At 45.7% G+C, this 24,541-nt stretch overlaps 1 protein-coding gene across 1 annotated transcript in view; it reads right to left on the bottom strand.

The window, feature by feature from the left end:
• LOC119659615 overlaps window positions 1-24,541 on the bottom strand; it is a 331,014-nt gene that overhangs the window by 156,777 nt on the left and 149,696 nt on the right. The window contains exons 3-4 of the mRNA XM_038067791.1: window positions 23,345-23,744; window positions 394-432 (exon numbers count right to left, since the gene is read on the bottom strand). Of these exons, the coding sequence (XP_037923719.1) occupies window positions 394-432; window positions 23,345-23,367 (62 nt within the window). The 5' untranslated portion in view covers window positions 23,368-23,744. The remainder of the gene's footprint in view (window positions 1-393; window positions 433-23,344; window positions 23,745-24,541) is intronic.

Here is a 24,541-nt window from a genome sequence, read left to right as displayed (position 1 = left end):
GTTTCCATATGAGGAATACACCAATTTATACGTTCTTAATCCTGAGTAATTTATCTTCGTTTTCTCCCTAATTGTTTGAGGAGCTAATTATATATTTCTATCTAATCCGACAAATCCTGTTTCCAAATCTGTCAAACTAGACAAATTTGCTTCTAGAATATCTGGGAGGCTCAAAAACTAATCCAGCTCAACAAGTAAATTAACTCCCATCCTTAAATTCCTTGCGATATTTTACCATCTGGTTTGAAAATTTCCGACATATTTTACGGGTGGAAGAAAGATACTCCTTGAAACTGGATAATATAGAGATAGCTACTATCATAAGAGTCACGTTCTTTGGCTACAAGACTCCCTTGGAGTCGGTGTTGTGCCTATTCTTAGCATAAAACTTACCGTTTCGAGCCTAGAGAATCACATTCGTCTTTAGGTTTCCTGTAAAAAAGATACAGTTGTCACTCAATCAATTTCGTCTACTCCGACTGAAATGATGGATGACTGTATATCTGATACCATAAGTTCGTGTAGGCAATGTGTAAATTTGTATGTTGACTTGTATGTGGACATTGAGCAATCTCCGCCAGGACGTGATGAAAATCTAACTCCGACAACCGCCCAGAAGTAAATATTTTTGTTGTCGATGGTAGGCCACTCCTAAGGTTTGTTTTTAATTTCCTTTTATGTTTGCGTAAGATGATACTAATTATTTCTTGGTAGCAACATAAACATATAAGCGCCGAGCCAAAGTTGATGAGAAAATTCGTATAAGAAAACTGCTCCAGGCGCCTTACAAGGCTCATGCAGATACCACACATAGACCCGTGTCCTCCGCACTTTCTAGTACTTTCTTGAAGTAGTTCTGAAGGTTGCAGGGTTTTCGTAATATCTTGGACGTGATACCGTGAAGCAGTTTACACAACAGAGCATCAATCCTTAAAAGTACTGAGTTTAATTTTAACCTCCTGGAGACGTTATCTCAATGGCACAGCAATAGATGCGGGAAAGGAGCTTTACACATTCTAGACAACAGAATGGAGAAAGAAAACTAAACATAAGATCCTTCGTAAGGGCAGGTAATCAAGGAATGAGCCAGAAGGGAGTTAGGGTGCACAAGTTGGAACACAATTAAGGGGAAGAGTGAAATGAGACGCAATTTAACCAAATTAAGATACCACAGCACATCAAGGACTCTCTGCACAGTACTCAACACGAAATCTTTAGCGAAAAACATTATTTTGTGTTTTCGTATCTCCGACATCCAATTCTTGGTAACAGCAATAGACAATTACTCACTTAAACCACCCTTCTCAATTTTTTAATTGGCTTTACTTTTGCTCACTGGTGGTATCGTTGGATGTCTTGATATATTTCGATACTAAAGTTGGAGTGTTTGTACCGGAAGGTTTCTAAAATACCATAACTAGTTGAACTGGAGTTCTTACAGCGTCTAAGTAGGCAATATTTGTCTATCATTATTCTTGGAAAGTCTAGAAGCTGGCGCAGAGCTATATGGTGACAAGGATATAGCTCCTGTTTAAAGGCATAAGCCTTACCACTGCGAATATAAACGGAGTTAATTTCCCAGCACGCGAGAATATTCGAGATACCAATCCATTGTAGTTTGCATGAATTTAGTGGCAGCGGAGCGATACTTGGGCGACAACTAATACCTCGTATGGCGTGCGGGTGGCCATAAGGACGGTGAAGAAGCGGGATTCTGCCCAGTCGAGCGAAATCTCCTGCCAAGGAAAGTCGATGCAAAGTTCTTATTCCCGTTATTTTCGATTTGTTCAGTGAGTGTTAAAAGCCTTTCCCGGACCAGGCATCGGTTGATTCTATCTTTTCTTACTTACGTCTGGAAGTCCTTGTGTTCCTAGACGACTTGCCACTCATCATAGAGACCGTGAATATTGGTCAGGCTTGCTTCTTACAAAAGTCACTTCACTCATTTTTGGGTCGAGCAATTGTTTCTGCAATTCCCTCTGATTTTGTTGCTTATTTGCGGTTTTTAAGAGACATTTGACTCTGGAGAGATAGGGATTGTTCATTGGGAGTTCTGATACCTTCGCAACTACTAACGTCCAAGAGGGGCTTTGCTTTTAAGATGGAGCTTTCTACTCCTAAATTCTTTCTTACTATTGTGGCGCGGCAGGATTCGCAGCATTTGAAATTTATTTCGAATGTTGCGAGTGCGAGCGAATAGATGGCGCGGATCTATCCACTTTGCGTAGCACGCCACGGGAGTGGAAGATCGGAGTAAAGTGTGCCATGAGTTTGAAAAAACGAATTAAAAAAATATTCCTGATGTCAATTGAATTAGAAAATTTTGTTAAGAGAGTTGAAAAATAGAATTAGAAAGTTTTGTTATAAATAAATAAAATGAAAAGTTAAAATGTAATAACCAAAATATAAATGTTGTTGAAACTATAAGTTAAATATACTAATTTTGAACAACTAAAAATAATAAAACTAATCAAGTTTTGTCAACTTAATTGGTGACCCCGATATGTAAAAAACGACAAATTATCCGCCATCGCCGCCATTAGTGAAGTTCTATTGACGACAAAATTCGTCCGAGCAACACGGCAGAAATAGAACTTCCAAACACCGAGAAGTCTATCAAGAACATCAGTAGACCGTACGGCAAGTGATTTTCACGCGTTCGCATCTACAGTTGAGTGTGGAGTGCCGTTGTAAACATCACGAAAAAGTGTCGCATCTCCACATCCCGAGTCGGAGCAGAGGCAAGAAAAAACGCGAGAAAACCTTCTCTACACAGTGTACTGTGCGACACACGTCGGACCCTCTCCAGAAGTAGATTTTCACGCGACTTCCCGTACGCACGCCCTCCTGCACAACACCTTTCACGCACCGGACTAGTCATCATTGTCACAACGATCAACAACAGCAGCAAACGGCTGTCCCCGTCGCCGCCACCGCTGCCGTCCACAGTCGCCGCAACCAGCATCACCGCTATCAGGCAGACACCGAAGACCCCGCCACCGTCGCTGCAGCAGAAGCCGCCACCACCGCCGCCGCCTTCACATCAACGCCGTCTTCAACAAAGAGGCCGCAGCAGCGAAGCATTATTGTAATTTATTATTGTTCAATACATTAGAAGTTTTAAAAAAAAATAATAATAAAAGTTTGAAATCGCTGCAGGAGACGGCGTAGAGGTGTTTAGCATCGCGAGATCTCCATTTTCATTGGTGGTATTTTTGGTCTGCGCTGGAGAGCGTCCGCTTCGGTCGTTGTTTTTCTCGTTTCGTGCGTGCATTTGTGGGTGCGGCCTGCCGTGTCGGTGTAAAGTTCACCGTGATTCAGTATAAACTCACCGCGTCTACATCTCGTACTTAAGAAAAATGTCGTTTGACAATAAAGACGCGCCAGGCCCATCGGACCCACAAGTGACCGCCCTCGCCGTACGCGTTCCTCCGTTTTGGCGGCGGAACCCCGAGCTGTGGTTCGTGCATTTGGAAGCACAATTCCAAATGTCCGGCATCACATCGGACGCTACCCGCTTCAACTACGCGGTGGTCGGCCTGGACGAAGAGTCCATACTTCTGGTGTCCGACGTGGTGAAGTCGACATCGTACGTGCAGCTCAAGAGCGAGTTGATCAAGCGCCTGTCGGCAAGCGAGTCGGCAAAATTAGACCACTTGCTGGCGGGTTTAACGTTGGGTGATCGAACTCCCAGCCAATTGCTTCGTGAAATGAGGCAATTGGGTGGGAGCAAGATCGGCGACGACCTCATCAAGTCGCTCTGGCTGCGTCGGCTCCCGGAGGGCACCCAGGCGATCCTCGCTTGCGTCTCCGGTTCCTTGGAGGAACTGGCAGCGACGGCCGACCAGGTCCAGGAGGTGTACGTACGCCCAACCTTGGCGGCCGTTCAACCACCGTCGGATGAGGTGGGTGAATTGAGGCGCGAGATTGCTGCGTTAACAGCCAGCATGGCCGAGATGCGGGCGACGTTGGACGCTCAGCGTTCGGGCGCCAGATCGCGAGCACGCTCACGGTCTGCCATCCGAAAAGGGCGATCAGGTAGCAGGTCGTCAAGACAGTCCACGGACCAAGGGATTTGCTGGTACCACCGCAGATTCGGGGATAAAGCGACAAGATGTACGCTACCGTGTAGATTCTCTCCTACCGCAAAAAACTAGGTCCGCGGGGGGTCTTGGCGACGGCCACCCAGAACGCAGCGCCACGTCGCCTAACTATTTTCGACCCCCTCAGCGGGCGCAGCTACCTAATCGATACTGGTGCGGAGGTTTCGGTTCTTCCCGTACCTCGGCAACATCAACTTTTCCCTCAACCGCTCAAACTTGCGGCAGCAAATTCCTCCCGCATAAACACGTACGGGTATAGGCAAGTGGACGTGAGTCTTGGCTTGCGTAGGACGTTTTCGTGGCGTTTCATCCTAGCGGATGTCAGCTTCCCCATACTAGGCGCAGACTTCCTGTGTCACTATGGATTGCTGGTGGACTTGCAAAACAAGTCTCTTATAGATTCCACGACCAACCTTAATTCGTCGGGACATATGGTATCTCACCCAGGCAATAATCTTTCCGTTCTTTTAGAAGACATTACCGACTCTCGTGTTCGGGCACTTCTCCAAAAGTTCAGCCAGATTACTACCAACTGTGGTCTCTCCAAACCAGTGAAGCACAATGTGCAGCACCACATTATCACTACTGGTTCCCCGATCTTCTCGAAGGTGCGTCCTCTACCATCTCAGAAACTGGCAATTGCACGGAAAGAGTTTGAACAACTCGTTCAACAGGGTATCTGCAGGCCCTCAAACAGCTGTTGGTCTTCTCCACTGCATATGGTCCCTAAGCCAAACGGCGAATGGCGCCCATGTGGGGATTACAGAAGGCTAAATGCACAGACTGTTCCTGACCGATATCCAATTCCACTCATCCACGACTTTGCGCATCACCTCGCGAATTGCCGCATCTTTTCGACCTTGGACTTAACCAAGGCTTATCACCAAATCCCAGTAGCTCCTGAAGACATTCCAAAGACGGCAATATGCACACCCTTTGGACTCTTCGAGTTCACCCGGATGACTTTCGGATTGTGCAATGCGGCGCAAACCTTTCAAAGGTTCATTCACTCTGTCCTGCGAAACCTCGAATTCTGTTTCGTATATTTGGATGATGTTTTGGTCGCTTCTTCCTCAGAGTCTGAGCACTTAGCCCAACTCGAGTGCATTTTTCAACGTCTCCTTGAGGCCGGTTTAGTCCTAAACGTTGAGAAATGCAAATTCCTTCCACAACAGGTGAGATTCCTCGGCCATTTCATTTCCCCTGAAGGGATACAGCCCGACCCAGACAAGGTGCAAGCGATAACAAGCTTCCCGCGTCCAAAGACAGTGAGGGAGTTGAGGAGGTTCTTGGGCATGCTAAACTTCTACCGTCGTTTCCTGCCCAAGGCCGCCCATCTCCAGTCCATTTTGAACGCGTACTTGTCTGGCCCCAAAACTAAGGACACACGAGAGATCGTGTGGTCTGAAGAGGCTATCTGCGCGTTTGACAAATCCCGTCAACAACTGGCCGACGCTACACTCTTGGCATTTCCTCTGCAAGATGCACCCCTAGCCGTTTTTGTTGATGCCTCTGACATCGCAGTAGGTGCTGCCCTTCACCAAAAGGTGGACCAAGTTTGGCAGCCGTTGAGCTTCTTCTCGAAGCAGTTGAATCCCGCTCAACGGAACTACAGCACCTACGATCGCGAACTGCTCGCTGCATACCTGTCCATCAAATACTTCCGTTTCTCCCTAGAAGGCCGGCCGTTCACAGTGTTCACGGACCATAAGCCTCTCACGTTCGCTTTGAAACAGAAGCCCGACAAAGCGTCCCCTCGTCAGCTTAGACACCTGAGCTTCATAAGCCAGTTCACGTCAGACATCCAGCACGTGTCCGGGAAGGACAACATTGTTGCTGACGCTTTGTCTCGTGTCTCCGAAGTTAACATCCCCGCCTCACTCGATTTCTCGGCTATTGCCAAGGCGCAAGTGGATGACGCAGCACTTCAGAGCCTCATGTCCAACCCCAAATACAAATTTCGGGAGTTGCCCATCTTCGGCTCAAACCTCTCGCTCTGCTGCGAAGACTCGGAAAAGGGACCTCGGCCATACATTCCGGCCACATTTCGCAAGGAAGTGTTCCACGCAGTTCACGACTTGGCGCACCCCGGCATCAGGACAACAAACCGGTTAGTCACCGGAAAATACTTCTGGCCCTCCATGAACAAGGATATCAATTCCTGGGCCAGAGAGTGCATCGCATGCCAAAAGTGTAAAGTCTCCAGGCATGTAAGGAAAGAAGTGGGCTCATTCCCCCGCACTACCAAGCGTTTCCACACCATACACCTCGACATAATAGGGCCTTTGCGAGACTCGCACGGTTATAAGTATTGCCTCACAATCATCGACAGGTTCACGCGGTGGCCTGAGGCAATACCTCTGAAAGACATTACGGCGCAATCATGTGCTGAAGCCCTCTGTCGAGAGTGGATACCTCGCTTTGGCGTCCCTGCAGTGGTCATCACTGACCAGGGAATGCAATTTGAGTCCACCCTTTTCTCCGAGTTAGGCAAACTCCTTGGTTTTAAACGCCAGCGGACTACGGCATACCACCCACAATCCAATGGGATGCTGGAACGTTGGCACCGGACGCTGAAAGCCGCCATTATGGCACGCGACGACCCGTCCTGGACGCAAGTCTTGCCTCTCGTCCTACTCGGCCTTCGTACAACCCGCCGAGAGGAATTTGCTGCCAGCCCCGCGGAGCTGGTTTACGGGGAGAACCCAAGACTCCCAAGCGATCCGGTCTTCGACAAGAGATCGGGTCTCACGGAGTCGGGGTTGGTGCGTCTGCTGAGGGACAATCTCCGACGCATCAAGGCGCCACCACCCACTCGACACTCGTCCATACCTGCCAGTTCGCCCAAGGAGCTGGACACTTGCACGCACGTGCTGATCAGGACGGATGCCGTCCGGAAGCCGCTGCAGCCTCCATATGAGGGCCCGTACCGCGTTCTCGAGCGGGGAGAACATTTCTTCCAGCTCGAGATCGGTGGTCACAAAAAGGCGGTCTCTTTGTCCAGGCTGAAACCCGCGTGCGCCCCGAAGCAACGTCGTGTCCGCTTTGTGGATTAACGGCGAACGAAGTTCGGGGATCAGTCGCCGAAACCCCTAGGTTTCATCTGGGGGCGGAGTGATGTGGCGCGGCAGGATTCGCAGCATTTGAAATTTATTTCGAATGTTGCGAGTGCGAGCGAATAGATGGCGCGGATCTATCCACTTTGCGTAGCACGCCACGGGAGTGGAAGATCGGAGTAAAGTGTGCCATGAGTTTGAAAAAACGAATTAAAAAAATATTCCTGATGTCAATTGAATTAGAAAATTTTGTTAAGAGAGTTGAAAAATAGAATTAGAAAGTTTTGTTATAAATAAATAAAATGAAAAGTTAAAATGTAATAACCAAAATATAAATGTTGTTGAAACTATAAGTTAAATATACTAATTTTGAACAACTAAAAATAATAAAACTAATCAAGTTTTGTCAACTTAACTATGTCTTCATATCTCCCCCTCGGACACCAGCTTGTTGTGGTGGGGGAGCTTGTGGTCCCTGGAAGATTCCCCTCCGTATATGGATAGAATCTGAGCTGTTAGTACCCACAGATGAATGATATGGTGCCACTCTCCCATGACTATCACCAAAAACTTTATTAGTTTCGGACCTATGCGATACAGATGTAGGATGTCGATTAGCCAAGTATGCGGGCCGCTATCGAAAGCCTTGGCATAATCAATATAGCACCTAAAGAGGTTTCTTTGGTCTCTAGTTGCTTGTCTTGCAACTACCGAGTCGATAATGAATTGCTCTTTGCAACCCCTTGACCCAACTCATCAGCCCTTCTGCTTCTCGGATGTTGTTGGTGTTCAGGGGCGTATTGACTCTTCCTGTAATAATGGACGTTATGAATTTGTAGAGGGTTGGTAAGCAAGTAATCGGTCTTGTGTCTGCGGGGTCCTGCACCGTGTCCTTCTTAGGGATAAGGTACGTAATCCCCGCAGTGAGGAAAGGTGGAAATTCCTCCGGCCGACTAATGATCTGATTTATGCTGTGCGCCAACCGACCATGTATACTGAACTTTTTATACCAGAAACTCTGCATCCGATCCAGACCTGGGTCCCTCCAGTTCTTCGAATTGTTTATGGCTCGTTGAACTTCCTCTTCAGTAACATCCGTAAAATTGATGCCAGGCGTATTAGCATGGCGGGTGCCTCCGGTGATGATCCACTTAGCATGCTCAGCATGCTGGGCGGGTAACCTCAAAAGTCCATCCCGGTATTCCTTCGCTTCTGTTACCGAAAACTGTAATATCTGGACGCTCTGTTGGGATTCGTTGAGAGATCTGGAAAAGCTCCGCTGGTTCCTCGCGTACATTGCCACTCACGATCACGCTGCTCCCAGGGCAGAGGTGAAGCAGCGTCTGACGAGTAGCCTCTGCCCTGGACGAAACTGTTTGTCCTATATTTTTTTGAATCCTTGGGTGCCATGCCCCAAACGAGGGATCCGTGGACCAAAGAGATGTCGGAGCAAGTTGCTCTCCATTTGGTCCAAGTGGTTGTGGACTTAGGATCCCTCACTTATCCTAAACAATAATTCAACTACGGGTGTTCCACTGGGGATGGCATAGTTCCTGTAAACCCTCTGCACTTTCTTTCTCACCCGTCTGCTGGCATTGCCAGTGCTGATCTGAATCAGTCTAGCAATGTCCTGCTTTAGTGTGTCCCGCTGACGTTCCGACTCTTCTGATCGTGCAATCTGACAGCGGCAACTACACCACAATACATAAGTGATTGCAGCAGCGATATATCAGCACACAGTCGAGATGCAATCTCATCATTGATTTGAGGTAGAATTCCCGGAGTTGCTGGAGATGCAGAGAGCCTGGGAATACCTGGTCTATGCCAAGGATCCAAGAATTCTGAACACGATCTTTGGAATTCGTCTCGAACCTCAGCGGAAACCTCAGCTGGACAATGGAGAAGAGTGCTTCGGCGAGTATAGAAACTCTTGCTTGCAGTGCGGCGTGATGTTGTTGATATCGCCGTTTCCGCCCCCATCGACTCTTGGCCACCAGTTTCCACGGTTGCCTCAATTCGAACACGCTCCCTGATGATGGCCGGGATTGTGTCGCTGTGAGTAATAAAGTGGTACTTTCTCAGTGAGTAATCTGCAAGAATGAAAAGTTACTGTACCTTCCTCATCTACCCTACCCTACCCTACCCTATCCCTACCCTACCCTACCCTGAGACTGAAGCCATCCATCCATCCCTCTTTCACAACCGGGCTTGGGACAGGCTATGGCGGACATTATTAATATTATTCCCTTCTTGTTACGCAAACGGACTAGTTGAACCCCTTAAGAAAGGGCGACGAATACATTGCTGGCTATGCCATGCAATAGAACCTACTTTTCCTCGTTATCTTCATCGTCATAGATAGGTAGGTATCAGTGGTCGCTCCGGGGAGCCCAATTAGCGCTGTGGTGCGCCGTTTTGATGCGGCAAACTCCTAAGATCGTGACTGCTGTTATGGGAGTAGGGAGGCAGAGTTTAACCGGTTCGGATCTTCAGAGCCAGCATGTAGCATCCACGAATGAAAGCAGCTCTCCCACCCTGCAGCTAAAAATCTTTCTGAGTTCCCCAAAGAATCTGAGTGTAATTATGCGGTGTTTCTAGCGATTAAATATTTGAAATAATAAAAAACTTGTTTTTTCTTCTTCGCTGGTGTAGATGTTTATTCTTGCAAATTCCGATATTTCGGGAACCACTTGTTCCCTTCATCAGTGCTAACAAGATTCTTGCAAATACCAATAGCTTGTCTTGTTAGCACTGATGAAGGGAACAAGTCATTGCCGAAATATCGGTATTTGCAAGAATAAATATCTACTCCAGCGAAAAAGAAAAAACAAGTTTTTTTATTATTTCAAATCCCAAAGAATGGGTTACCCAGTGTCCGTAGCCTAACTCTCGCTAGAGCTGGGCAATCGCAGAGAAAGCGTATGAGGGTTTCCGCAGCTTCAGCAATGCGAATTGTAGGGTATGCCGAGCCGGGCGGCATGGTCCCCTATGGGCCAGTGCTCCGTCCAGACCGCCGTAATCTTGAATGTATTTGCACGCGTCTGGCACAGGAGCTCTCGTGATCGGGCTATATTATAAGTGGGCCAAATTCTGCTTGACTTAGCAGAGCTCGTAAGCCTTCGCCATCTTAGGTCCGCGGCTGCCTGGCCAATCCGTCAGCCCGCTCATTCCCCTCTGTGTTCCTATGCCCGAAAACCCAGAGGAGCGTAGCCTTGAGCGTGCCGCCAAGACAGTTCACTGTGTTTCTGCACTGTCCCGCCAATCTGGAGGATGTCGCCGATGAATACAAGGCCTTAATTGCCCCTTGACTGGCGATCAGAATGGCTATGTTATCACTTCCAATATCACTGTGGCTTCCAACATCACCAGACCTTCCGCTTGAAATACACTGGCGAAACCTAGGAGATCATACGACTCGGATACACTGTCTGTATTTGCGAAAACTCCTGCACCGACTGCATGGACCAGCTTTAATTCGCTGGCGAAGAATACTGTGTCATAGCCTTGTAACACGCCGCCGGTTTTCCACTCTGCCTTGGTTGCAAAGTCCACAGCACAGTCCATGGGGAATTCTCAGATTTCCCAAGGTACTTCGTCTAGGATGTTGCTGTGGCCGTAGGACTTCGCTGTCCAGCATCCGGACTCACGTAATCTGAGGGCACTGCACACTGCAACGTATTTAATGTGGAGGTCTAGGGGGAGGAGATGCAGGAGTATGAGTTTGAGAGCATCTGCCGGGCAGGAGTGCAGAGCCCCAGTAGCAACTGCAGAATCGGTTCTTTGAATCCTATTAAGCTTCATCCTATTGTTTTTTTCTTGAATGCCTGCCGCTATATAATAGAGCCGTACGTTAGGGTCGGATACACTACAGCGGTGTACATCCAGAGGACCATCCTCGGCCGGAGACTCCATTTCTTTGCAAAGGTTCTCTTGCAAGCATAGAAGGCTATACAGATCTTCTTAACCCTCAGTTCTATGTTCAATCTCCAGTTTAGCTTTGACTGCAGGATTACACCCAGATACTTTACATTAAAGGAAAGAATCAATCTTTGTTCATTCAGCCGTGGTAGATGGAACTCAGGTATCCTTATCTTGTTTGTGAATAGCATCAGTTCCGTTTTGATTGGGTTTATACTGAGTCCGCATCTTGCGGTCTTATTATAATCCTTAGGAACGCGGCTGCCAAATTGTTTTACGCCAGAGAAAAGAAGCTTAGCAAAGCTTGGGCAATATCCATAAATATTTTTTTGCGGATTATTCAAGATATCTCTTGTCCAGTTGAAAAGATAGCGTTCCTAATCCCAATCCCTAGCGACACCTAGATGATGAAAGCAGTCCATGTTGGCGGAGAATGATAGATTGCTATTAACCCGATTGAGGTACCTCTTGAAATAGGTCACATATTTCAAGAAGATATATCTTGCATTTTCAGATTGTTTTGGATGTTGAGATCTAACTTAAAATCTAATATGCCACAAAGCCTTGATTTCGGATTTGGTATCTTTAAAAGTGGTTGGTGAATTTGCAAGTTTTCTCTTTATATTACACATTGTTCTCAGTTCAGTCATAAAGTTGGACCATATTAATTACAATCTAAGGATCAAAAGGACATCTTCACACAAATATACTCGTAGTTATATGATTCCAACAGGGTTGTCTCGTCTAATGTTCATAGGTACTTTGAGTACTAAGTAAAACAGTAACTTATTTCCGTGGAGACATTCACTGGATTAAAACGCTGCATCATGATAACCTCGAAATATAAAGGTTTGGCTAATCGTTTATTTACCCTTAGAAGGAGTAGTCTTTGAATGTGGTAACTTCAGACGCAAATGTCTCCTCTATGGGTTGCTGTGCAAACTGAGTAGTCGTTAAGGGTATATGGCTCTTTTCGTATATCCCGAAGGGCTAGTAGCCTACCACGTTGGAAATTCCCTCCGTGGAAATAATGAAAGCGCTCAATAAACTTTTCCCGTTGGCACGTCCTTGCAAAGGATGTGTGTAGGTATAGGTCCGTATGGACATATAAGCATGGCTATGTGGCTGTGTTTATTTTAGAAGAGGTTTAAGCTTTAAAGTCCATCGTCACGTCCGTGCATGTTGCGTTTCATTAGCGCTTAAACAGTATATAAACAGTGGACCTAGGGTGATTTCGGCGCCATATTACCAGTTCGTAATGCGTGACCACATCCCTTTAATTAGTACGTGATGTTGGGAACTTCGTAGGTGAAATTGAAAACGTATGTTAATAGCCCCCCACGGAAGTGGCCGCAGAGATTAAGTTTGGGGGTTTTATTTTTTTTTTATTTTGGTCTCATGTCCTGCTCCCCAAATAATGTAAACAATATCAGCATTTTTCGATTGGGGGAGAGATATAAAAATAGACAAATTTTTTTTTATGTTGTCCATTGGTTGTGATAGCCGAAAAATAAACTATGAAAGGGCTTCATCAATGTAGAAGCCAATTACGGAGAGTGTCACTGGAGAGCTGAAATATAGGCTTTGTTCCCATTTTCGAATCCACGGGCATATTTGCATATTTATTTGTGGAGAACAGCAAGAACAACAAGGACTATATGTACCCTGAATCAATATCTATCAAATTAAATTACTCTGTAGTGTGCTGCGGGTTGGAGAGACGTAAGCAAGGCAATTACACATGTATAGGAAATAAATTTGAAATCCGCAAGTTTTCTATTCAATTCTGTTTCCATCCATGTTCATCATCATCACCAACGGCGCAACAACCGATATCCGGTCTAGGCCTGCCTTAATAAGGAACTCCAGACATCCCGGTTTTGCGCCGAGGTCCACCAATTCGATATCCCCAAAAGCTGTCTGGCGTCCTGACCTACGCCATCGCTCCATCTTAGGCAGGGTCTGCCTCGTCTTCTTTTTCTACCATAGATATTGCCCTTATAGACTTTCCGGGTGGGATCATCCTCATCCATACGGATTAAGTGACCCGCCCACCGTAACCTATTGAGCCGGATTTTATCCACAACCGGACGGTCATGGTATCGCTCATAGATTTCGCCATTGTGTAGGCTACGCAATCGTCCATCCTCATGTAGGGGGCCAAAAATTCCTCTCGAACGCGGCCAAGAGTTCGCAATTTTTCTTTCTAAGAACCCAAGTTTCCGAGGAATACATAAGGACTGGCAAGATCATAGTCTTGTACAGTACGAGCGGAACAGTCTTTGTAAGCTGAAATAGGCTCTGTTGGCTGACAACAACCGTGCGCGGATTTCATCATCGTAGTTGTTATCGGTTGTGATTTTCGACCCTAGATAGGAGAAATTATCAACGGTCTCAAAATTGTGTTCTCCTATCCTTATTCTTCCTATTTGACCAGTGCGGTTTGGTTTTGTTGGTTGGTAGGTTTTCGGTGACTATACTATACTTTGTCTTGCCTTCATTGATGTGTAGCCCAATATCTCGCGCCGCCTACTCGATCTAGATGAAGGCAGTTTGTACGCCCATGATGTCGATATCGTCAGCATAGGCCAGTAGTTGGGTAGACTTAAAGAGGATCCTACCTCTTGAATTTACCTCAGCATCACGTATCGCTTTCTCGAGGGTCAGGTTAAAGAGGACGCATGATAGGGCATCCCCTTGTCGTAGACCGTTGTTGATGTCGGATGGTCTTGAGAGTGGTCCTGCTGCTTTTATCTGGCCTAGCACATTGGTCAGGGTCAGCCTAGTCAGTCTTATTAATTTCGTCGGGATACCGAATTCTTTCATGACCGTGTACAGTTTTACCCTGGCTATCATAATAATAATAATCGTTGGCGCAACAATCCATATTGGATCAGGGCCTTGAAGTGTGTTAGAGCACTTCATTCAAGACCGTAACGGTACACTATAGAACACTGTAGGAGGCAATGTGGTCAGCATTGCGCTCGCCCGAGATTATTACCCTGATTTGACTCAGGTACTCATTCACAGCTGAGTCGACTGGTATCCGACGTCAAGTCACGATACAAATCCCACTGCCACCAGCGAGATTTAAACCGCGGCCTTCCGTATGACAACCCAGTGCTCTAACCACTGAGCTATCCGGACATCATAGGCGGCTTTAAAGTCGATGGAAAGATGGTGCAACTGTTGTCCATATTCCAACAGTTTTTCCATCGCTTGCCGCACAGGGAAAATTTGATCTGTTGCTGATTTGCCTGGAGTGAAACCTCTTTGGTATGGGCCAATGATGTTCTGGGCGTATGGGGCTATCCGGCCTAGCAAGATAGCGGAGAATATCTTATAGATGGTACTCAGCAAAGTGATACCTCTATAATTGCTGTACTGTGTGATATCTCCCTTTTTATGTATGAGACAGATAATGCATCGTTGCCAATCGTCAGGCATTGATTCGCTGTCCTATACCTTGAGCACAAGTTAATGTCGCCTCCATATTTAACAAATTCGGCTGTAATTCCATCGGCTCCTGGCGAATTACGATTTTTTAGCCGATGAATTGCACGGACTGTTTCTCCTAAAATTGGTGGTGGCAGTATTTGTCCGTCGTCTTCAGTTGGCGGGACCTCCAACTCGCCGATGTTCTGGTTGTTCAGTAGTTCATCAAAGTACTCAACCCACCGCTCCAATATGCCCATTCTGTCGGAAATCAGATTTCCCTCTTTGTCTCTGCAGGATGAGCATCGAAGTGTATAAGGCTTGATCCTGCTGACTCGTTGGTAAAACTTCCGCCTTCTGTGCCTGGTGCGGTTGCTCCCCGTGCTTTTCTAGTTTACAGACTTGTTGGTTCTCCCAGGGTTCCTTTTTTCGTCTGTGAAGTCGCTTCTCCGCTCGACGGAGTTCGTGATAAGTCTCTGCGCCTGCCCGCGTTCTTTGAGAATGCAACATTACTCGGTATGCGGCATTCTTCCGTTCCGTTGCTAGCTTACATTCATCGTCAAATCAACCGTTCTAACTCTTTTTGCGGCTGGGGCCAAGTATGTTTGTGGCCGTATCCATGATAACGTTCTTCAGGTGATTGTGAAGATCATTTGTTGATGTTTCATCTCCAGGTCCTCTGTTGACTGCGGTTATTGCGGCATCCATTTCCCCTTATAGGTGTCGCGGAGGACTGTGTTGTGGATGGCTTCATTGTTCACTCTCACCTGATTGTCAGAGGGGACTCTGGGTGGTGTTGCTATTCTAGCCCGGAGCACCATGCCAGCGGGATAGTGATCCGAGTCTATATTGGCCCCCTTATATGTTCTGACATTCATCAAGGCTCAGAGGTGGCGGCGTTCGATCAACACGTGGCCAATTTGGTTGAAAGTGGTCCCGTCTGGAGAGGCCCACGTATGTTTGTGGACCGCTTTCCGCGCAAAGCAGGTACTTCCAACTACTATTTCGTGTGACCCTGCTAATTGAATAATCCGGAGCCCGTTATCATTTATTTTTTCGTGTAAGCTATGGGAGCCAACGTATGGCCTGAATACGGGCTCCTTCCCTACTTGGCTGTCCCCAAGTATGATTTTGATATCATACCTGGGACAGGCTTCGAGGGTTCGTTCCACTGCCTCGTAGAAGGGATTCTTCTCCGACTCTGCAGTCTCCTCTGTAGGAGCGTGAACATTGATGAGACTTATATTCCTAAATTTGCCTCGCAAGCCCAGAGCCGTTTGTTTATGTTTTCAAAGCCGATAACAGCAGGTTTCATTTTTTGGCTGACTAAGAAACCTACTCCGAGCACATGGTTTACTGGATGACCGCTATAATATATGGTATAGCGGCTCTTCTCCAAGAAACCGGCCCCTGTCCATTGCATCTCTTGTAACGCTGTTATATCAGCCCTATATTGGGACAGGGTATCGGCTAGCTGTTCATCAGCTTTATTTCTGTACAGGGAGCGCACGTTCCATGAGAAAATGCGCAAATCGTTAATCCATTGTCGTTGGCGGGTTCGTCGTTGTAAGATCCATCCTGTCCGAGGCTCCTTTTGTGGCTTCGTAAGATCGGTTTTCCGTGTAGGGTTGTCAGCCCTGCCCAACCCCCAAACTGGAGGAGCAGTTGGTACAATTGGTACATTCATGTTGATTACCCAAAATGCTTGATGTAAAATTTCCTCCCCTGTCTTTTCATTTGAAGTTCATTAAAAATCGGTTTACTGTCTGTCTGTCTGTCCGTCACACGCATTTTTCTCGCAGACGGTTATAGCGATTGACACCAAATTTGGTACAAAGGTGGTAACTGTGAACGTTCACGCATACAGTGAGTTACACCCTTTTACGTTGAATTTAAGGTGGGGTCCCCACACATGCAAAAGGGGGGTTAACAATTTTTTTTCCATCAAATATAGTCATGTGGGGTATCAAAGTGAGGGGGCCATTCTCAGAAACTACCAAAGCGAAAAGTTTGAAAAAAATCAGGAGGCTGCCACTATATGGTGGCTGGGCTTCGAAATACCATCCATACCTATATCTGTTCAAATAAAGTTAATAATAGTATATTACTATAATTTTTTGTAAGTGGCTGGAAACCCCCCTTAAGTTCATCCTAGCACCAGGAATTGCAGTGATGTACGCTATAATGTAGAGTATGATGGTGGAGAGCATGGTTTGGTGGAAATCGCACTATTACTAACAAAGTTATAATACGTCAAAGTTGTTGCTTCTTTGAAAATTGAAGACTATGAACGTGAATATCACCCGAAAGTGGATACTCTCACATAATATATGGATATATTACGTACTACGTACTAAGAAATACACAAAACCTTTCGTACCTGAAGCGTCCAGCTTCCGGCTTCCCAACTTGTTTTTAAATGCTGAGGAGTTTCGTTGGGTTGGTTTCAGCGTTTGGAAAAGAATATAATTCAGAAATTATGATGGCGTTACAGAGAGCGCTGTTGATCTGGCACTGATATTTTTTCACAAACATTGTCTTTCACTGGTATGAATGATAGAAGTCCCGAAAATCATTGTTGATGCTGAGAACAGACTGCCTGGTTAAAAGGTCCCACTATCGCAAAACCAGGATCAGCTTTCGGCGTTAAGCCATCCACTATTAAGTTTGCTCTGAACCGCAAAGTTTTTAGAAATTTACGCAGCTGGATAAAGAAATTTGAACTCATGTGGGCAGTTGAAAATCTTTGTGAAATCCTTGCCGCAGCAAAGGTTTCCTTCAATGAAGAATCTGCGCACTGTCTCTGGGAGATGATTTTAAATTCACAAAAGCATTTAGCAGGAAGCCTTTTGAATATCACAATGGAGCTAATATATCATACCTGAGCGCAGGCCTGACGAGAGGAGGTGGAATTCCCCTCGGGCCCGGAAGCTGTGGTTTTCATTATAGAACATTAGTTTTCTCAGAAATTTGAACGTTGAACGTTGAAGTTGAACAATAATTCTTTGGAAAGATTATGAAAGTAGTTTTAGTACTCTTCTCCTTTCTCTTTAATCACTGATAATTTTTTGGAACGTATTTTTTGTTCGACCTGTCGCCGAAGTTGTAATCTCTTTCTTTTTCTTCTTTAGCCTTTTTTTCCCTTAGTGTTCACAAGCGGGGTCTGCTCGTCATGATCAGTTACGCCATTTTATTTCAAATCACCAACCAGCGCATCAAGCTACCGCTGTTTCGGCCAGCCTTTTGATAATTTACCATCGACTTCGATGTTCAGACCAATCTCCTCTTTTTAAGAGGTGGATGTTTTGAAAACAGGTTGAGAGTGTGGGATTTTTACCCACTAAAACCACCTCCCGCCAAGCTACGACTGAGATTTCCCCATCCAGCGTTTTTATTGGTACCCTGTGGTCCACCCCAGTACTTTTTTTTTGGGGTGGGGTAGATGAATGTCTTTACGCGAGTGCTAGACTCCCGCAACGGTACGTCGTCGGACTGCCAACTAAACGTTTCTTCATCGTCAGAGAGCTAGCCCGGAACCGTTTGTCGCATTACTTCGGGCTAGTTCCCGAACTCTTCGGCCTCGCGGAGCCTTCAAATCCGTTCACCAGCGGGAGAGGAGAGGAGGAAGGGAATTGTCAGTTCAAGGAACCCTCTGCCCTCCGACTCCTCCACCGGTCGAGTCCTATCTTCTTTGCAATGAGAAGGACCTGAACGTAATGGGCAATACGGACCCACCTGTGAGCGCTCCTCAACAATGTTGTCTGAAGAGAGATACCCTGTGTTTAAATAAGGCTGCTAATGAATCAGCTGACAAAAGGTAGTATAGGTCCCAGGGCGAAAGGTGGATTGGTACCCACGATGGAACATAAATCCTGGGAAACGTCTGCTGAACCAACACCAACTGCTCTACTACCAAACCCTGTCTCCACCTCCACGTGGTGATCGCTGGGAGTTCTTTCTTTATGAAAAACTGCAGACGGAGAAGGATGAAGGCGAGCCTCCCGCGCCAAAAAACGGGACAAAGTGTACCAACTGGTCCTCCAGGTTGGGAGTTGGGTAGGGCTGACAACCCTATATGGAAAACCGATGTTATGAAGCCACGGAAGGAGCCTCGGATAAGATAGATTTTACGACGAACCCGGCAACGAAAAAGGATTAACGATTTGTGCATTTTCTCTGGAAAGTGCGCTCCCTCTACAGACCGATTGCTGCTAAGCAGTTAGCCGATACCCTGTCCTAATATAAGGCTGATGTAATAACGTTGCAAGAGATGCGATAGAAAGAGACCGGTTTCCTGGAGAAGAGTCACCACACCATATATTATAGTGGCCATCCAGTAAATACCTGGTTTGCGCAGAAACGGTCCACAAACATACGCGAGCCTCCCCAAATGGGATCACTTTCAACCAAATTGACCACGTGCTATAAGGGCAAAATAGCTGCCACAATAACCGCAGTCAACAGAGATCCTGGAGATGAAACATCAACAAATGATCTTCATAACCACCTGAAGAACGTTGTCATTGATATGGCCACAAAGATACTTGGCTCCACTCGCAAGAAAAGTCGGAACGGCTGGTCTGACGATGAATGTAAGCTAGCTACGGAACGGAAAGAACGCTGCATACCGAGTAATGCTGCATTTTCAAAGAAGGCGGGCACCCGCGAAGGCTTATTACGAACTCCGGCGAGCGGAGAAGCGACTTCACAGACGAAAAAAGGAAGCCTGGGAGAACCAAAAAGTCAGTGAACTAGAAAAGGAGGAGGCTTTGGCATGCTGCAACTTAATTTAACCAATGTTTATGGTTTTTAACAGAGTTAGTCTAATGTATAATGGAAAACTGTTAGAAGCGTATGCCGTGTTACCGCCGGAGACTCGATCCTCTAGTGTTTGATTTCGGTGAGAATAGGTGTACTTGGAGGTACAACAGTTCAAATGTTCTCATCCATGAAAGGTCTCATCTCATAATGAAGAGTATTCATCTGCTTTCTACTTAACACTTTTACTGGTTTACAGCGTCTGATTTGCATAGATCCGGTCAAGAAAGTTTCATTCATGTCTCTGACTTTCCTTTCTGTCTGCCAGTTCGGTAAATGTTGTAGGAAAAGTTATTAGCAGGTAGGATTCACCCTGTAGTCCCTTCGCCAGTGCAAACCCCCATACGGGGGTTCCGCAGGAAAGCGCGCCGAAGATGTTGCAATTTGCTCTATCTTGTGTGGGTCGAAGACCATTATTGTTCTTCGCTTTCAAAATGGAGATGATGCTCCACAGTTTCCTGATATGACTTTATTTCAATTTATATAGGAAAAAGCGGAGCACAATATGGTGACTTTCTCTGAGCACATTCAGACTCTTCTTTTTTAGTTCGAATACTAAGTTCAAACTCTCCGAAGTCGATGTCGAGGTTCTGTTCACTCAACATGTGGATGATATCCCCTACCCGACCGCCAGAACTCAAAGCCGGGATTACCTGCTGGAGCCACATTAAAGCAACCTCATTAGGGCGGTCTAAATGGTGAAGTCCATAGCGAAAACCTTGACTGTTAAATATTGGCTTCGTTTTAGGATCCAGCATTTTTTTCCACAGGCATTGCCGGAGGATGATAAATTATCTCGTTGACACTTTGCCATTCTTGGAGGAAACTCCCACGGCAGCAATCAGAAATGAGGCTGCAGCTTGTGCATACGTCCTCTTCCTTGCCACTTTCGTGTTCGTATTACTTTGGGAGGAACCGACTTCGTTGAGATCTCTATCGCTGATTAAATCACTTTCCGGCACTAGTCCTAATCTTCGCGGGACACGCGGATGTAAACTGCTCACCACAGATATGTTGGTCTTGCGTGCATTACTGCTAATAGAAGAGTCTGGTGCGTTCAGTGTGGGTCTCATCGAGGTTACCAGTTTATCCTTGCGTCCGATTTCTCTGGAAGTCACCACACTTATTGGCACAGCCGTGTTAATGTCCTTATTCCGGTTCGACGTCTAGGCGTCACGACGACCAGGAGAAGAGAAAGTTTGACGAGCTACAAACAGCTCGAAGAACTGGAGGGGCCCAGGTCTGCATCCGGTGCAGTATTTCTGGAATAAGAAAGAAGCGTACACAGTCTGTTGGCACACAGCATAAATAAGGTCATGGGTCGCCCGGAGGAATTTTCACCCTGCCTCACTGCGAGGATTACCTACCGTATCCCCAAGGACAGGATGCAGGACCCCGCAGACACAAGACCGATTACTTGCTTACCAACCCTCTACAAATTCACAACGTCCATTATTAGTGGAAGGGTCAATGCGCACCTCAAGACCAACAGTATTCTGTCCGAGGAGCAGAAGGGCTGCCGAGTTGGGTCAAGGGGTTGCAAATAGATATCTTAGAAGTTTGTTGCGAATAATAGACATGTTCAGCCGTGATATTCGGATGGAGTTTGGATTAGATAAGTGTCGAATCCAAGCCATCCGCAAAGGTCTTCACGAGCCGCATGCTGGACATAGCATTGGTGACCTCCACATCGAAGCTATGATCGAGACAGACTTCTCCATCTATCTAGGAATTCTGCAAGGAACCCATGCTCGAGTTGGCAATCTGAAGGATGTTCTGCTGTCTGAATTCCTGCGGCGTGTAAAGCTGGTGCTGAAATTGCATCATTCGGGGAAGAATAATAATAAGCGCGTCGAATATATTCACTATCCTTTCACTGGCTTATGCATTGAGCATATTGCCGTGGACGAAGACCGGACAACTAAGTTTAAATTCCGAATGCATTATCCAAAGTCTCTTAAATGTGGGCTGACTCCACTTAACTGGAAGGATCGATCTTTCAATCCTCTGAGTGGGGTGAAGTCGGACCAAGAGTGACCATGTTAGAGCACTTCATTCAAGACCGTTACGGTGCACTACAGTATTACAGTTCACTGTAGGAGGCAAAGTGTTCAGCATTGCGCTCGTCCGAGATTATTACCCTGATTTGACTCAGGTACTCATTCGCAGCTGAGTCGCCTGGTATTCGACGTCAAATCACGATACAAATTCCACTGCCACCAGTAAGATTTGAACCCCAACCTGCCGTACACAGCCTTGTGCTCTAACCACTCACCTATCCGGACATACCATTTTCACATACCAGCGTTAATCCAGTAGCGTCCTCGTTACCAACTTCCCGTTTTTCCCCTCTTTCCGGTAAGGGTCGTAGAGGAGGTTCCGACAGGCAGGATTCAGCCTCTAGTCCCGCTCCTTAGTGGCCGAAGTTGTCGAGTGTTGTTCTGTCGAGTCGCCTTGCGTACGGGCCGGCCGTAGTGGAATTTCCAGTTTCTCCCAAGTTGAGAGTTGCTGTACTTTCCTTCGTGGCTGGCTTTGCCTTAGACATTAAACGCAAGCTTTCCATTGAGTCGGAATGCATGCTTTCTACAGATTTCTCAGTATGAGGACATGAATGTGGCCTCCAAGAAGCGGCATGATTGCTCCCGATCGCGGGTGGATTCGAAGTCTGTGACTTCTTACCAATTGGAAAGTTCAAATTCATAGTTTCCATGTTCATGTTTGGACACCCTTAGTGCAGTCGCAAACTACTATAGGCTCACCCATCAAGCTGGTGTCCGAGGAGGAGGAGCAAAAGCGTTCCCACACCAACAGCCATCAGACTTCTTCTATAGTTGGCATTAAATTTTCGACATGCTGGTGTATACTAACGGATGAGCTAAACGGTGATTCCGATGGATGTGCCAAAAGACCTCCAAACAATTTTGGAAAATACCATCGAAATGCCTTCTTTCCTGTTGGCCATATTTCAGTGACTACGAAGGAAAAATAATTAGGACACATTGAAGGGTCTTAGGACACGAGAAGATTAGGATGAATGAAAATGCTTTTAGTACCAATCGATAGTGACGAATCTTAAAAAATATTTCTTTGTTAGTCTTACTGTCAGCCTCGATAGTGACACGCTTTCTCACTCAACGATAAATGAAGATTTCACCTTGATTGACTGGTTACGTCAAAGTCGAAATGTGTGAAGCCATTTTTCTGCCTGCGTGAATTTCGTCAAATTCTAATACTATTATTTTACCTTCACTTTTTCCGCTGAGGGAGGGAGTAACCGTAATAATTCCTCGTGCTTCGATTGTATCTAAAGGTAGACAAATCTGTACCAGGAAGTCTCCTTGGGAATATACAGAATTTTCAATGAAGCGTGAAGAATCAAGACGTCATGAAACTTTACCGAGTAATGCACGGAGACTCCCTCGAGGGGGTGAAAAATTATATTTTGTTTCGAACATCCACAAGGCCATATAAGTCTCAAGTCACGTCCGTAACAATGTCCTTTATTAGATGAATTTTATTTCTATTATTCGCCGGGAGACTGGGCTGTGAACTTTCTTGCTCTTTGAACAAGATTTAAAGTTGTCGTGAGTAGTATTTGAATTATTTATTCTATGTTTGGTCATGGACTTGCAAAGGACGAGTCCTCTCTTTGAATTTCGGACTTAGATAAAACTTCCACGTAGTTTGTACAGATGTCGGAATTGAACCGGTGATCATTTGAGTTTGCCAAAGTTTTTCTATTTGTGAGCAATTTATTCGCATTGAAATGATTTCAGGATTTGCGTGGGTAATCCTAGGAAACATGTGGTTGGGAGTAGGGCTGACAGATATTCAGGGATATTCAGAGGGTTTTGAAGGGATTGGACTAGTCCACTTTTTTCAAATGAACTTGGTCAAGTTTTTTGAACGCGTGGATACGATTGTGTGTATATTGGTGGTTGGGGGTGTTTACGGTGTATAGTAGATACATATGTACATGGAATTACTAATGAAGGGCATGAAAATTTCACTCACCGGGATGTTCCGCTTTTTTCCATGTTGAACGCAACACAATTTCATTATCTCCAATTTATTACCGAACCGAAACTTTCGCCTCCCCACTTCATGCTGATTCACAGTGAAGGGTAGTCCGCTTTTAGTTCTTATCGGAGGAATCCAATCAACTCGCGTGATAAAGCTATTTGCCGAGAGCTGAATTGATAATATCAACAAACGAGTTTATCCTTAGATTCGTTTTGTTGTACTCCATTGGCGCGCCTTTGTAGCACTATCAAACGTAGTGCGCTGCCGTCCTTGAGCCTCCTTCCACCCGAGTGAAATTGCAAGGAACGTCTTCCAATCAAGACCACTTAGTCCTGGTTCTTCACACATACTATGTACGGATTGCTAGTTCTAACAGCCGATTCTGCCCAACCTGCAAAAATCAAATTGATGATGGTAAGTAAATTGAATTTACGATTTGTGAAATTATGTGTGAACGGTTATTCTGGGTGGAGGTAGAATTCCTCCTTTTATATCTAACGAAACTCACTAGAAGATTCTTTTGGATTTTGGAGGGGTTCGATGGGGGTACGAACTCATGCCGTGATGAGGGTAGAGATATGGGAATGTGTGCTGATGTAAAAGACTAAATAAAATCTAAAAATAGCCTTTTAGATTTCTAATGCTTTCAGCAAAAGAAGAGACAGATTAAAGCGGAATGATTTTATCCAAGTAAAAGGAGATGTGAAGCGGTGAAGGGAAAATATTTTCTCTCCATTTTTCGTAACGTAGTGTCTACGACTAAATCATCTTAGTATGAAGCAAGAACAAAAAAGGTCACATAAGATTGCTTAAAGTGTACCTTTTTGATAAAAAGGTTTTTTTTTTGTTTTCAGCATTGTAGACGTCCAAGTAGTCTGAAATGGTAAATATTGGACTTGTCTTTTCAATCGGCCGAACAATAAACTTTTGATCGGATTAAAGGAATCTGCAGTCTGCAATGAAACGTACATACGTATGCGAAAGTGGTTCTTTGGGCAGATTCCCGTAAAGAATGAATGAAACAAGTCAGGAAACGGAATGCTGGACGCTTCAGGCATGAAAGGTTTTGTGTGTTCCTTTTATAAAAAGATTTGGGTGGACATTTGTCTCATTAGTACGTACCACATAATGTATATGCATATATTCTGACATAATATCCACTTTCGCGTGATGAGTGAAGGGTGAACT

This window comes from Hermetia illucens, chromosome 6 (assembly GCF_905115235.1).
Source record: "Hermetia illucens chromosome 6, iHerIll2.2.curated.20191125, whole genome shotgun sequence".
NCBI classification, from domain to species: domain Eukaryota; kingdom Metazoa; phylum Arthropoda; class Insecta; order Diptera; family Stratiomyidae; genus Hermetia; species Hermetia illucens.
Note: the sequence above shows the minus strand (reverse complement) of the source record. Positions and strands in the feature narration are given on the sequence as shown.